This window comes from Trichoplax adhaerens, genomic scaffold, assembly GCF_000150275.1.
Source record: "Trichoplax adhaerens TRIADscaffold_2 genomic scaffold, whole genome shotgun sequence".
Taxonomy (NCBI): Eukaryota; Metazoa; Placozoa; class Uniplacotomia; order Trichoplacea; family Trichoplacidae; genus Trichoplax; species Trichoplax adhaerens.
The window spans coordinates 7465315-7480975 of record NW_002060944.1 but is presented as its reverse complement, the minus strand read 5'-3'; the positions used below and the strand labels follow the sequence as shown (position 1 = coordinate 7480975).

Genomic DNA, 15661 nt, shown 5'->3' with positions numbered 1-15661 from the left:
CACAGACGAGAAGAAAACAATCATCGATCATTATAAATTGGATGGAATCAACCAAGAGAATCAAAATCAATTGGAGAAAAGTCATCCAAATCTATTCTCCGATACCTCTCTTCCTCAACAACAACAACAAAGCGACAAAGTAATGTCTTCCACAAGCGATCAACAGAAACGCAATCGACCTAAATCACTATCCAATCATGATACATCATCGGTTAAACGTGATGCTATTTCTATTGAAGCAACACCGTTGGCTTCATTTTCTGAATCCGAAGAGGATGAATTAATTTTTCAATTGCCCACATCAACACAAATCAAAGGAGAATTGAAAACGATTGTAGGAGAAGATCAAATCGATAACAAGTTAACCAGTCATCCCATGCAACAACAATCATCATCAATCAGTTATCCTGATTTACCCAGTAAAATAATTTCAACATCGCAAGGATTGACCAATACTAGCGCTAATGATCATCATCAACAGACGACAACTACTGGTCGAAAAGATGAACGAGAACCTTTTTTTCGCTATTTAAAGCGTGAACAAAGTAATAATTATGTACCTGTTTTACATTTTACAAAGTCAGCAGACGATATAGTCCATGACAATAGTAATCGCCAGCAGCAGCAGCAGCGTCCATTAAATTGCGATGAGCCATCACAACAATCGCCACCGCTAAAAGCAATTGATGATTCTAATGGAACAACGACTACCACTACCACTATTACTAACACTCATACTACTACAACTGCAAATGTGGATCATTCGCCAGCCAATACCAACAATCATCCTAATAATAATCAAGTGGAGAATAAAACCAATCAATTAAATTTTGTCGAATCGTATTTCCACCAAGAAGCTGAAAAGAATTCGCGTAAAACGACCGCAAGAGCAATTCATCCACCTTTAACCAAAGCATTATCCGCTTCAGAAGGTAGCAATTTAAATAGAGTCAACGAAGATCAACATCATGATCATTTAAGATATCAAAAATCGCCCGATCGACTTCGTAACTATAAAACTAGTCAATTATCCACGACTACATCAAGCCAATCGGGTATATCGCCACCACCGACACGACGTAGTAGTGGCCCTGTTGGTGTATCATTATCGTCTTTATTGGAATCGCAAAAAGAAATGAAAGATTCTTTACCTACAATGGATTCCAATAGCAAAGATATGCCTTTCCATTTACAAAAAAATGATCCTACTTCTTCGATCAATAAAGCTGAGTTACCTACATCCAGCCATGCAGGCTTTCTAGCCAATTTACCACCATCCCTTGGTGGTCAATTCAAAAAACCAACTTTACTTGATAAATCACGTTCAAAGGCAATATCAAATACCGACCATTCCAATATATCGGCGACAGTGATCTTTGCAATATCATTTTGTATCTATAGCATTTATGCTTTGCCAATATCACCCTTTTGGCACGGATTATTAACAGGAGCTTTTGTCATGTACTTTTTACTATCCTTTTTTGTCTGGTTATCATTACCATCATTTTCACCTGAAGATACAAGTCGGCCTCCACCGCGACCACCACCATTTCATTACAGTTACATTTCACGATTACAACAGTTAACCACAGTTAAGGTAAGTTAATTTTTCTTTTTTTTCTGTATATTTCATCGTCTACGCCTGACTGGCTATACGCATACATCTATCGATATACCGACTTATGTAGAGAATAGGAAGGGAGAAATTGAAAAAAAAAAAAAATTTACAAAGTTGCAATCGAATGATTAACAATCATAATCCGTTATTGAATATTAATTTTCATATGACTGGATAGACTATACTTATTTCGGAAATAATTACAGTGTCAGTAGTTCTATTAAAGTATTAATGGGTACCGTAATACGTTTAATTTATTTTTCAAAATACATCCAAAATGAATCATTTCTAGTAGAATTAGCAAAACTAAATCTAGTCGATAGTAGATTTGATTGCTTAACGTGAGTTAAATACCATACGCGTGAAATCATAATTTTCGTTGTTGTATTAATATTCTAATATCGTAAAAAAAATTTTAATGCTTAGTATTTCGCTTTAAAAAGACAAGCAATCATGATAGTGTTAAGTCATCCATATGCAATGACGACATGATTTCAAAGGAGAAAATATTAATAAATTATTAAAGTGAAAAGTTCATTTTAACTTCATCGCATGGAATAGTACGAGCCTTATCTGACGACATAAATTACTGTATTTTTTTTTCAACTTTAGGGATGGATGTACGGAAAACGAAAATATGATCAAGATCAACATTACAAGACTGATTTACGTTGTATTTATGCTCGTTTAGATGGTAGTGTACTAAGATTATCAAAGCCACAAAGTGATGATCTAACAATACCTTTTAAACCTGAAAAGTGGAATGTCTCTTTTGTGAATCAAAAATTACTAGATATAACCAATGCAAAGATACAATTAATACCAAAAACATTAAGTAAAAATAAATTATGGAGTAAAAAATACCCAATTTGTATAACTTTAGCTGAGGGGAAAAGCTTTTCAGGAGCACCGACTGCGGCTGTTGATAAAAGTCCTTTAGAATATCAACCGGCTAGTGGTAAAGTCCAACTACCTACTGTTGATCCTTCACCAAATATCGACAGCGAAAAGGATAGGTCTTTCTATTTATTTGCAACCACGAGCCATGATAAGGAATATTGGTTTTATCGACTGCAATATGGTACAGAAAGTAAAAAGGAAGAGACACTACCAATCGATAAAGAACCAAAAGTATATCCCCCAAGCCATCCTAATGTGCAACCCAACCGATCAAAAACTTTCGCCGAGATGCAAGCAATTTATTATTCGCGTTATATGGCCAAATTAATTTTACAAGTGGATAACAAGCCTAAAAGTAAGCAACAGCAACCCGCAGCTGGTAAGAATCCGGTAGAAACGTCAGTAGTATCGTGGTTAAATGCGTTACTTGGAAGGGCGTTCTTTGATTTTTGGCGTGAAAAGTATTGGTCGGATAAAATGGTGAATATAATCCAGCGCCGTATTAGCAAATTAAATCGACCTAATTATATTAAAGAATTAATAGTGACTGATTTAGATCTTGGTGGCTCATTACCAGCTATTCGTGGTGCTTCTTCTCCTACGCTGGACGAAAGGGGATTATGGATCGATTTAGATGTTTCCTATCATGGATCATTTACTATAGCTCTAGAAACTAGTCTTAATATAACACGGCAAAAACCAGATGGTGAAATGGAGGTAACCGATCCTAAGAAAGAAACTGATCCATCCAAAAATGATTTAATTTTTACACTGCAAGGGCTAGATAAATCTGATTCTGAATCGTCTGATGATGAAGCGGATGATCCAACTCTAGAGAAACAATCTAGCTCCTCAAGTATTGGTAGTTCACAACACAACGGAAATAGTCGGTGGTCTCGCTTTATTAAAAAAGTAGGAAAATCCAAGATAGTTCAAAAAGCAACAAATTCAAGACTAGCTCAGAAAGCTGCCGAAAGGGTATCCAATATTCCAATAATTCTTGCTGTCGAGATCCAATCAGTAACTGGCATTTTAGCCCTTAATATCCCTCCTCCACCATCGGATCGTTTATGGTATGTAAAATTGATTTAAAGTTCGACGTAGTCATTAGTTTTGTTGAAGTAAAATTGAAAAGTATATGCAAGATCAGATTGTAAAAGTATTAGTAGAATACTTGCATATTAAATTACTTCATTACTTTAATCTCTCTCACTCTCTCTCTCTATGCATTATTATATAACCGGTATGTTGTTCAATACAAGTTTATATTTTAAATTGTACAGTAATATGAAATAGATATTAAAAATTTTATGGAAAATGATATAAAGCTAAACGATGGATAATAATAAATTTGACCTTGTTGTAGGTACGGTTTTCGTGGCAATCCGACTGTATTGATGTCAGTTAGACCGAAACTTGGTGAACGTAAAGTTAGATTGACAAATATTACAGATTGGATCGAGAAAAAATTGCGCCATGAAATTAAGGTTAGTTTAAAGCAACGACGATAAATATTTACGCTAATAACGATTTTGTATCGTGTCTAACATTAATTATTGTTATGATATCATGTCTTTATAGGAAACTATCGTTTTACCTCACATGATAGATTATAAGATTGCATTGATGGGCAATACAATGACAGAAATAGCAATATCTTAACTCACAATTCCAAGAATTAAACGCTTTCAAATTTATGGGGTAATACGGCGATATAGCACATTACGACTACTCAGATTGTAGCACAATTTTTATAACTTTTTCATAGGGATCTGGTATAGTCGTATATGATTATCATTGACATAAACGAAAATTTATTTTATAATGATGATCTGTCTTGTTATACTATCTATCCATAAGAAGATTGTCCTATTTGGGTAAATTCACATTTATAAGCACCAATGCCTAAAATAGTATTTAGCCGATGCGTAGTGATTGTTAGCCCATAGTTTTGCTCCTATACATAAGCAAAGAAAAATAATTCAGTATCGATTTTATTAACTTACCATTTCGTTGAAAAATTTCAATTATATGCAAATATTCTATTGACATTTATGAAGATAATAATGAATTAGCTTAAAGAGTAGCTGAAAATAGTGTTATAACGCTCTTTTTAGTTAGCCGTATCATCGATTTGAATATAAGTACTTGATCACTAGAGTGTTTTGTCAAGAACTCAACTTGACTACAAAATCATCAGGTCTTATACTATTAAAGTATAATATGGATGATTTCCTATTTAAATTATGCATGCTAAATTCATCCAGAGATAATTTTTATTTTGACATAGAGACAATTATATCAATGTTATCTGATACACCTTAGAAGATATTTATTAATCACAAGTTTGATTACCTGCAGCTAGTGCTGTATTAATTCCAAGATGCAGAACTGTCTTATGGAGTTATCATCTGCCTACTAGGATAGAGTTACTGCACAATGTATAAGAAAGAATTTATAATAATTGTAATTATGATCACTAGATGTGACAGGGTTTCACACAAAAATTTGTTGTTGATTATCTTCACGCTTGATATCGCGTATGTCTATTTTAGAATTAATTTTCATATCTGTACGTATCGACTATTTTATTATAACACTTATAAGTGTTCATTAAAGCATACTTATGTACAGTATATTCATTGCTGCTATGCAAAATTAACATAATGCAATTTTTTCTCTGACGTTTGGTGTGCTGATTAGTTTTATAACTCCTTTGTGGTAGCATTGAATAAAAGTAACCGGTGTTGTTTCAAGGGTGGTTCGTTTATACTCCACGTTGATGTTCTGTTATTACTGTAATCAATATATTTCTGTTAGAATTGGCCGATCAGAATCTAAAAAATTTCGGCTTTCTCGTATTATATTTGTCTATCGTTAAAGTTTCAATGTATGAATTAACATTTAATGACAGGTCAATCATTTCTAGGCACTAAATATAATGGTGTATGTTATCAAAGGTACTATGATTATGGAATACTTAGTGCATCTATTGAGCATTAAATTATCTATTGTTAGGTTAGTAGATCATTGAATAGTTAGGTACAGGCTACAATTAACAAGTTAAGCTAAGACTGTTTGACTTGAGTACTTAATACATGATCAAGTCTAGACTAGTGTCGCTATTTGGTATTCGTCATTTGCCATTGCAACATAAAATGGTTTTATAAAATTAGGTAACTACTGTTTGCCCCGTTTGTCATAAATTACGAAGGAAAATTATCTAGCAGTACAGGCCACGTGAATAAGAAACATCCATTAACGGATTGCATGATACTTTATAATTATAATTAATAGATTAATTCCCGACGTTTGAGATAGTTAGTCTTTTCTTGTGATATTTTACATTTGCAATTGTCTTTCATTATTGGTCGATATACAGATAATAGGACATAGTTGACTAGAAATGACCATCGATAACTATTGTTTGCTAAAGAAGACTTACTATGAAGAATTTAGAAATATAAAGTGAATTATATTCACTAAGTTAGGTGAAGGTATATAAGATCAGGAGAAGTTACTTTCTACTTTTGTTACAAATTTAAAGCTATGATGACTTCCCAAATTGCATTGCCATATAAATTGTTGCCAGTCTCACCATCCATCTTATAACTAAATTTGGGATAAAGCAAAGTATATACTGTAGAATTAAAAATCACTAAATGTAAATTGATATTCCCAGTAGGGATGAATTTATCTGAAAAAAAGCTAATGAGTTGCACTCAAATGCATCAATTCTGAAATATTTTAAGTTGTCCAGTGATTCTACACGACATAGAAACTGCTATACAATGCAGTTACATAATGTGGGTTACGTACTATGATAGCTGATATTTTACACAGTATACTACAGTTTAATGGGTCAAATTTTAAAAATACGCTATTAATCAGTTTGATGCGGCTGTATTTAAAGACAAAATTTACAAATCCTCACAATTAAAATGAAAATAGCTGGTTTATTAGAAAAGTCTTTCAAATAAAATTATTAATTGATGACTGATTTCGAATTTTAATATTGTTGCTGATCATAAAATGGGCTGCCTTGCAAGAATGAGCTTGGAGTAAATATCTTTGTGTCATCAACTGTCCTAACTGGCTTACTATCCGTATGCGACCACGCCTCCTTTCTTGTATTGGGAAAAAGACTGCTACCGTTAGGATTTAGAACACGATAATTGCTATTTATAGCCATAGTTGAATTCGTAGAGCTACTTAATTCAGGAGGATTATTATTCGCACTTGATGAGTGGTTCCATTGTAATGAATGCCCACTTTCTGTTGGCGTTATTGGTTCATTTGATGCTGGAATCTTAGTTAGTGGAAATGATGCTTCCAATGTTGAATCCATAATCTTACAATTGTTCAATCTGGATTGAGCTCTTACAGCCTCGTCTACGCTACTGTAGCTAACGAATACTGCCCGCTTTCGAGGGTCAAATACGAATTCGGTGATTCTACCATGTTGTAAGCAGAGCGCTTGGAGTAAGTTCTCATCAACCTGTACATGATGATTATTTGTGTATTATTAGTTATACAGTATGATCGTATAGCAAACTTAACATTTTGATAGCCATAATATATTATATTACAAATTTACAAAGATAGCAGCTTACCTGTGAACTAAATCCCTTTATAAGAATCGATAACGATGGCATAACATTCGGTTTGGAAATGAATTCTGATGATAGATTTTCATTTTCTAAAGGCCAACCAGATTGGCTTTTGATGCTATTGCTACTACTTTTGTTAGGTTTAATATTTAAATCACTAGAGAAATTAGATGGTTGCGAAGCATCTAACGGCCAACTTGAGAGATTATTATTTTCAATATTAACTACAGATTCTTTAGTAAAACTAGACTCTTGCGTGATACTTGATGGCCAACCTGATTGTGTTTTACTTTTATTATCATTATTAGTAATACCGAATTTAACATTAGAATCATTGGGGAACATCGATTCTTCAGCATTTGACCATATATTTTCTAAATCTTTCTCATTAGAACTTAAGTTATTCAAGTTATGAGAAAACATTAGATTAGACACAGCTGGAAAACTCGACCATTCTTGGGCCTTGCTTTTTACAGAAGTATTTGTAGTTGCAGCAATTTGATTTGAACTCATATGGGAAGATAACGGATTTGCGGCAGATGATAAACCAGGTGGTAATGAAGCAATTTTGTTGTTGTTGTTGTCACTGTCAGTAGTTCGCGTATTTTCAATCCATGAATGCAACCCTGGCTGCAAATTATCAATTGTTGAAGTTTTAATATCATTTTGAATACCTTGCATAGGCATTCGTTGGTCACTCAAAGAATATTCCAGATTATTATTTGAAGTTCTTTCATTAATTGTATGAATATCAGCGTTAAAATATTCTTCCGTAACTTCATTAATAGGCTTCCAAGGAGTACCAGGTTCAAATGGGCGGATTTCGCCTTTAGCCAATATGGATGCCATTTTTTGGGCCGTTGCTGTTGTTGCATTGGTATTGTCATCATCGAAAGGTGGCGTTTGTGTCCAGTTTACATTGTTCGATAAGTCTTTATACCATCCCTCTGACGAGTCCATAATATTATTATCTGGAATATCATTTACATCCAACGTTCGAGTCGATTTTGTTGGCAATTTCTCTGGATGAGAAGAGCCTCCTATTTGAGTTTCCATAGCTGGACTACGTATTGTATTATTATAATTATTATTATTATTATTATTACTATTATTATTTGCATTACTATTTAATGGTGAATATAACGCGTTTTTTTCTTCTCGTCTATTCATTGTGTTGCTATGGTTTGGTCTTGAGCCTGATAAATTATTTATATTCGGTAAGTTAAATACGTTGGTATCCTGAGAATTTGGATCATGACTTGAGAGATAGGTTGATGAAGTATTATCTTTTAGTTTTTGAACGTTTTGATAATCGTCAACACCATGGCTAAAATTTCGAGATTCGGTTTTTGAATTTGAATAGAATTGCTGCGATTGTTCGTTGTCAGAACTATTAATACTAATATCTCTTCTAGTGGTAGAATTAGTATTAGGTGCGTAGTTATTTAATGATACATCTCGCGTTACTGGTTCATGTAAATGCATATCCATAGTTGTATTAGGCAATAAACTTCCTGTCTGATTTTCTTGTGGAATTATTGGCGATGGTATTTGATTTGATATTTGCCATTGCATAATTGTATATTGCCGTCTTTGTATTTCAATAACTAAATTATGTAATTGTGATTGTTGAGTTAATGTTGCCTTTCCAGATTGCTGCTGGGTGATCTGTTGTAATATAATCTGTCGCATATTTTGTAATTGCAGTACTCCTTGTGATAAAGCTAATATTTCTGGAGGAACAAGTCCTTGTGGTTGTTGTACTGGCACCTGTCTCAAAGGTTGTTTAGATACGATCGTCGCAATTTGAGGCGATGACGTGTTCGATATATTTGCATAGTCGTTTGCTGAACTATCAACAGAAGATCTACTTAATTCTTCTAAAGGATCAACACCAACGTATTTACTATTTTCTGCTGCATCACTGCTTTCTTGGTGCTCAGTAATCATTCCCGATTCGTCATCTGTTGATATTACGTTGACAGGCTCATGTCCTTTATTATTTACTTCTGTCTGCATCTCCGTAGCAAAGGCTGTGGGAGATGAGGAAAGATCTTCACGTGTGCTACTGGCTGTTTCCTTATCATCCTTATAGTTTCTTGATAGCAGATAGGCTAAAAATTATTAAGCAGTAGATTAATTACTACGTAAAATTTTGTTAGCTACATAGGATCACTTAATATTGTCATTAGGAGTATTCTCATTTACCTACTGATGCTTCTACATCCATATGATTTAATTTTAAAGCCTCATTAGCATTCTCCCTCTACAAATATAAAGATTAAATCTTAATCAACATCAAAACACCAATTTTGTTGGGATCATATGTATAATGTAGCTGCTTGCGAGTGATTTTGTAATAAATTTAAATTTTTTTTGTAAAAAATAGTAATAAAATGATATTCTACCTTGAATCCCATATCAATTAATGTTTTCAACTGTTGACTATCAACATTAGCTAATTGACTTGGCTGAGAAGTTTTATAGCCCTAAAAATAACGTAATATTAAATATTAGGAAAGAATAGCCAAATCCTCAACACAGTTTATAGTTGCCTCACTTTTTTCTTTGAGGAAGCCACCATCCATCCGTCAACATCAGTTTCATTGTTATCACATTCAACTTTTGTGGTTCTTTCTGGATGCCCTTTCACATACGGATTCACAGGATGGTTACTATAGATAGTTTTCGTATTTTTATCACTACTTCCAACCCGATCGTTATAATTTTCAGTAGGTGAAGGGTAATTATCCCCACTTCTTATCGAATGTGTTAACTGAGGATTGCTCTTCCTGTCACCTTTTACTTTATTAACGCTTATGTCTTCGCTACCACAGTAATTGTTAAAGCCCTGTGTCACCCTTCTTCCTCTAAGGTCATTATTATTCTTTGAGGTCATAACCGTGTTATGCCCTTTATCTCTTAGATTGCTAGTATTATAATTTTTAGTTTTATCTTGTCTTTCATCATTCCAATTCGTATTAGCTGTTTCATCGTTGTAGTAGTACCTTTCGTTACGGCCTTCATTATTTCTATAAGCTGTGTTATCATAATTATTTCTGTAATTTGTCTTCTTTTTCGTCGTAGCTAAGGCAAAGAAAATTATACAACGTTATTGCTCAATTATGAGCACTAAAAAAAATCAAGTTACTCAAATTTACAGTATGTAATGCTATATATAGTAATACGTAATATCTAATTAAAGACATTTATGAGATTCTTACTTGTTTGGGTGGAATTATTTGCTTGATATCGTTGAGAGGGGATTTTTTTATTTCGCGGATCTTTATATAAATGTGATGTCTAAGAAAGAAATATAAATAGGCTTAATAAATAAACATGTAAATGGGTATTTTATATTAGCCATTGTTTTACCGAAGGTTTATTTTCATCTTCATTTATATCTGTAAAATTCAACAATCGTAAATATAATATAGATAACACAAGTTTTTCAGGTAAATATGATATCGTAAAACTTGACATACCATTTCCGTTAGCTAGTAACTGATCAACCTCCTAGAGAATTGAAAGAAGTTTTAGTCGATTTTTTATTAACTAATTAAGTAAAAATAAAATGACTGATGCATACTTCTTTGCATGGTTCCTTATCAGTATTACTTTCGTTATTTGGTTTAGTGTAATCATTTGATTTAGTATTTCTTTTACTATTTTGTTCCAAAGTTAATACTGCTGCTGCTTTATTTTCACTGTTATTAAAAGGAATAACGTAAGCATATGCACATCGAGAGGACAAATTGAGTGCATGTAAAACAATGTACACAGCAGCATGCAATTAAATATTGACGGAAACCTGATAGTTGTATCTTCTGCATCTTCCCTAATAAAAGTTAAGAAAGTACATGTTACTTCTATTGGCATAAAGAATGCCATTTATCAACCTAAAATAATATCTAGTTATTAATGTCCTTATTTTAAATGCGGACAAAAACACATGGTTTGACAGTTACATGTTTGACTTTTCTTCTATTTCTGATCGTTTTGCTGTCGTAGATTTTTTCTTTTGCAACTTTTCTTGTTCCATTAATAATTTTTGCTTTTCTTCTTCTCGCTATTTGATAGCCGTAGATGCAAATTGGAGCAAGCGTAATCAAAATTTGCATTGATTGATAGATTTAAAATGTATATTATTGATAAAAATCATTACCTGCTTTTTTACTTTAGCCTTTTCTTCATCGATTTTTTGTTTTTCCTCTAATTTATTGGCTATTTCAGCCATTTCCTAAGTATAAATATAGAATAATAGATATCGTTAGCAAGTCCATAACCTATCTAAATTAACAGTCATAGATTTTTACCTTTTCACGCCTTTTTTGTTCAGCTTTAAGTTGTTTCTTAGTTTTCGGTTTAGGCTAGTTTGGATGTAATAAACGTAAGGAAATAGGATTAATCCTTTGTCATCATTTAATCCAAACTGTTTACAAGCATTAAAAAAATATAATATAAAATGTTCAATTACAAATATCTTTCTTACTTTTGCAATAGGGACAACAGGTTTAGCTTTCTTGGTGACTTGCTATGATTTAAAAGTTTATTATACGAGGATATACTTATAACAGGCATTGAAGTCAATACTAAAACATATCTTTTGATGATATCATATCTATTGACAATACATATAGCTCTATAATTGCAAAGTTTAACAAAGTCGACAACCAAGGAGCTGTAGCCTATCGTAAGGTAACTAAATATTCTATGCCTGATGAGCTGTAAGGCTAAACTCTACATAATATCTCTTACTTTTTTCACTGTATCACTTCTAATATTAAGTTGTCGTTCTGCCTGTTGTTTAGCATCCTAATCAATAGCATTGAAATAGATGATATTTACATTATCTTCAAGACTTTCAAAGGATCGTGTTGAGATAAAACGTAAATCTTACAGTAATTGCATCCATTCTTTCCTTTTTTGTGGTCTTTCTTTGATACTGTTCGTTAGGAATATAATACAATATATAATAATTAGCTTAAGTACCAGCTCAACATGTAAACATTTTCTTCCAGCTGACTTTACCTCCCTATCCCGCAGAGATTTAGTGCTATTATGCCCTTTTTTGAGGCTGTTAGGGTTTGATGTTGATTTCACAGGTTATAATTATGATGGTGTGAAAAAGTTAAAAATTTCAACTCTTACATCTCAATTTTGTCTATATCCTTGATATCTTCATAGTGTGAAAAGCTTTTGCTGCTTGTGGCTGTAACAGATAAATGTTGTGAAATATCTTTCATTGCTGATTTAATCAAGTGTTATAAACAGTAAGAAACTCGCAAGTAATCGTGATCATTTGCTGATTAAGTATTTTGATAACACGATATTTTTGCTAAAGAATTTATTCATTTTGAAAGTTAATATTGTTGTAAACGGTCATACCTCCTAACAGTTCCAAGATTCCCTATAAAAATAGTACAAAAATGACAAAGGTTTATATGCTGTATAATCATATATTATATCAAGATAAGGTTAATCATATCTTGGTCAGGTTTTAGCACTAATTAAGAATAATAAATACAGTATATGGTGGTGGGTGATGGAAGTTAATTTGATGATAAATGACTAAAGAAGGTGAATCAATTAATTGGAGGATTGTATGATGTCGGATATTTATTTACACGCACTACTGTCGATACCATGCGAAGTACTGATATGGCATCCATTTGAAAGAATTGAATTGAAATTAATATTTGTCGTTACGGCTGAATTTAGAAGTTACCTTGGGATCCTGACAAATTGGCGAACCGGTCCCATCGCAGTCTCCTTCAGTTAATGAAGAAAAAACATGAAATGATTTTTTTATAATGGTACTATTCCTTCTTAGCTTTATCATACCAAGGAGTAAAATAAAATCAATTTTGGTCTAAGTCGTGAAATTACGTAAGTCAATGCTAAAAATTGTGATAGAAACTCTATTAGTAATTGTTTAAGCGAATTCACAATGACTATATCAAGTTGCAAATGCCGTTGAGAATTGGATTTAGATTTTACAGTAGTAGTTATAGAGTTACTGTACAGGACGAACAACAGCATGAAAATGATGCCATTCCTCGATGGTGTAAACTGTACAATTGTACGTGTTCACTACAGTAGTTTATTAGGCGTTAAGCTGGATAGATAAATGAACTGTTTGCAAAAGATACTCTTCTTCGATAATGTGTAAGTCTTGCTAATTCTATTTATTAATAGATGGTATCCTATTCAACTGATAAGATATTTTTAAGATATCAGAGGAAGCAAGAATAAAATATACAGTATAATTAATAATCACTAATTTGTTTTTATATCGATGAAGCAGGAAAAAAATGCCTGGTAATTTGTTTACAAGTATACCAAATGACCAACTACAAGTGCCAGCTTACTTGAAAAAAATTTAGCGTATTCATCAGGCAAGCCCAAGTTTTGAGTAGAAGAAGTACCACCATTTTCGCTATTGGTATTATTATTAGCAGCATTACAATTTTGCTTCTCCAACAAGCAAAGCAATAGTTTGAGTAAGTTGGAAGTGAAGATGATCGCCAGTCAAGTGAGTATTGTGTCGATTCCAGGGGAATGAAAATACCGATCCCAAAAAATGACGAATTAACATACAAGTCTAGATATTGAATCATTTGTTTATTTACTCTAATTAAGAAGGGAGTATGTCCAAACGATGACAACAAATAAGTGCATAGTGGATTTTGGCTTCCACGCTTTTTTATCTTTGCTATCTATAACAACTGATTAAATGAGCTGATGGACCGTGGCAGGAAGTGATTAAGTTGGGATGTGTTTGATCATTAGGCATTTAGGTAAAGTAGCCTGGCTGCGAGACTAGATAAAAAAAGTTCCTTTTCATCGACTTACTTTTCTATGGAAGGCGTCAAGAAAGTCGTGTGTGATTTGGACAAATTAGAATAAAGTATGGCAGGAAGGGCAAGTATTATGATAACAATAACAACATTGCTATCCAAATCTTGATTAATAATATGTTAAAACTGCATTGATGGATATGAAATGAAGCATTGAAATATACCCGGTCATTACAGTACGTTGTTTTGATGACAACGATGCTCCAGCGAATTATTTTATCACGTTGGATTCACAATCCATTGCTTCTTTTAAATATAGGTTAGAGTAGGAAGAGTCGTTTATACGCAAACTCTTTATATCATTGCTTGACATTTTACAACTTAATCAGTAAGGTAGAGAGCTTCATTCAAGTTCGGAAGAAGGGAGGAAAAAATTCAGAAAAATTTCTGTGAATAATTGACTTACCCTCATTCGTTCAATCCGTATCATTTGTAAGCATGCCTGTATTTCTGCGATATTTCCTATATGAATAGAAGAAGGAGGCAAGATTATTGATCATTCACTGACGATCGTTTTCAAGATGGCAGTAGTTATTACGGTCAAGATATCAATCACGGTGATGTCCAAATTGCCAGAATATTAGGTTATCTAAACAAGATGCTGTATCTTCGTTTAAAATTGTCACATCTATTAGCTGTAGTACTATAGCAATGATCTGTCTTTTAAGCTACAGGTTATTGTGTATTGTAGGTATAAAGCCATCATTTAGAAAAGCATCTCGTACTTCTTGAACTGCAGGGAGGTAAATTGACCTACGTGATATGATTTTAGGTTAGTAATGATGGAAAGAAAGATCAGTCGCAAGCAATCAAAGGTGTTATAGTGATAACAATTTTGACATCCGGTCTTCGATCAACTACTCTCATCGTGTGTTCTAACATGTTGTGTACTACTACGTTAAAGATTGTTTTGTATTTGTATGAAACGCTATTGGAAGCATGGCTTATTCAGTGAATGCAATAGCACTATGATCGAGAAATGAACTCCTTTCCATTGCTATATTAGGGATATGGATGGGATAGTATCATTCTTGTTGGTGGTATCGACATTCAAGTGGAGATTATCCTCCATGTATTTCAAGTATCTAAATATTGAGATTTTTATCGTATTCTATCATGATCCCCAAACTACCGCTGTCCAAGATGAAAACGATTGGATCGTTCGCTCAAGCTTTGATTTATCGAATGGAGGGGTTAGAAAGTAGATTATGGGATCGCTAGTTGAAGCTTTCATTTATCCAATGGAGCGTTCGAAAGGAGATTACTGTAGTGGTAGTCATAGCGTGTGATTTCGGTAACAAGAAAATGTCCCTCCATGTTGTATTCGCCATTAAAACTGTGGACGAGATCGATCACTGGCCTATACAATATTGGTGATCATCTTGCTGCCTAGCCATTGTGTAACTGTATTGCATCCCTATATTAAACCGTCTAACAAAGTGTGTGTGATCGTATTTAAAAGTGATGTGTATATATATATATAAACTCAATTACTCTCCAACATCCAGTCACGCTAGTCACTCGAATAAAAAGAGTCAATAAGTGAGCGGCAATAGCATTTCTGTAAAATTAAGCTTTTAAGGCATACTTTCAGCATGAGAATCATTACTATTAGGAGAAATCTTGATGACTGTTGGATTGTGAGGCAGTCCAACTGCGCCTTCTTTGGGCAT

The 15661-nt window shown here is 33.2% G+C and overlaps 2 protein-coding genes across 2 annotated transcripts; one reads left to right on the top strand and one right to left on the bottom strand.

Moving 5' to 3' along the window:
* Positions 1 to 2236: 2236 nt before the first annotated feature.
* On the top strand, positions 2237 to 4180 carry TRIADDRAFT_21124 (uncharacterized protein; the record flags this gene model as incomplete). Its single annotated transcript, XM_002110076.1, has 3 exons — positions 2237 to 3591; positions 3885 to 4005; positions 4100 to 4180. The coding sequence occupies 3 exons, from the start codon at positions 2237 to 2239 to the stop codon at positions 4178 to 4180; spliced, it is 1557 nt and encodes a 518-aa protein (XP_002110112.1).
* A 2347-nt stretch (positions 4181 to 6527) lies between these two features.
* On the bottom strand, positions 6528 to 15661 carry TRIADDRAFT_53746 (uncharacterized protein; the record flags this gene model as incomplete). Its single annotated transcript, XM_002109542.1, has 22 exons — positions 6528 to 7016; positions 7132 to 9242; positions 9337 to 9394; positions 9537 to 9617; positions 9689 to 10215; positions 10353 to 10431; positions 10504 to 10532; positions 10614 to 10644; positions 10718 to 10835; positions 11097 to 11197; positions 11294 to 11368; positions 11445 to 11498; positions 11621 to 11662; positions 11887 to 11943; positions 12029 to 12073; positions 12160 to 12205; positions 12280 to 12340; positions 12517 to 12538; positions 12857 to 12900; positions 13500 to 13605; positions 14395 to 14450; positions 15577 to 15661. 22 exons carry the CDS (start codon positions 15659 to 15661, stop codon positions 6528 to 6530), a joined length of 4317 nt encoding a protein of 1438 aa, XP_002109578.1.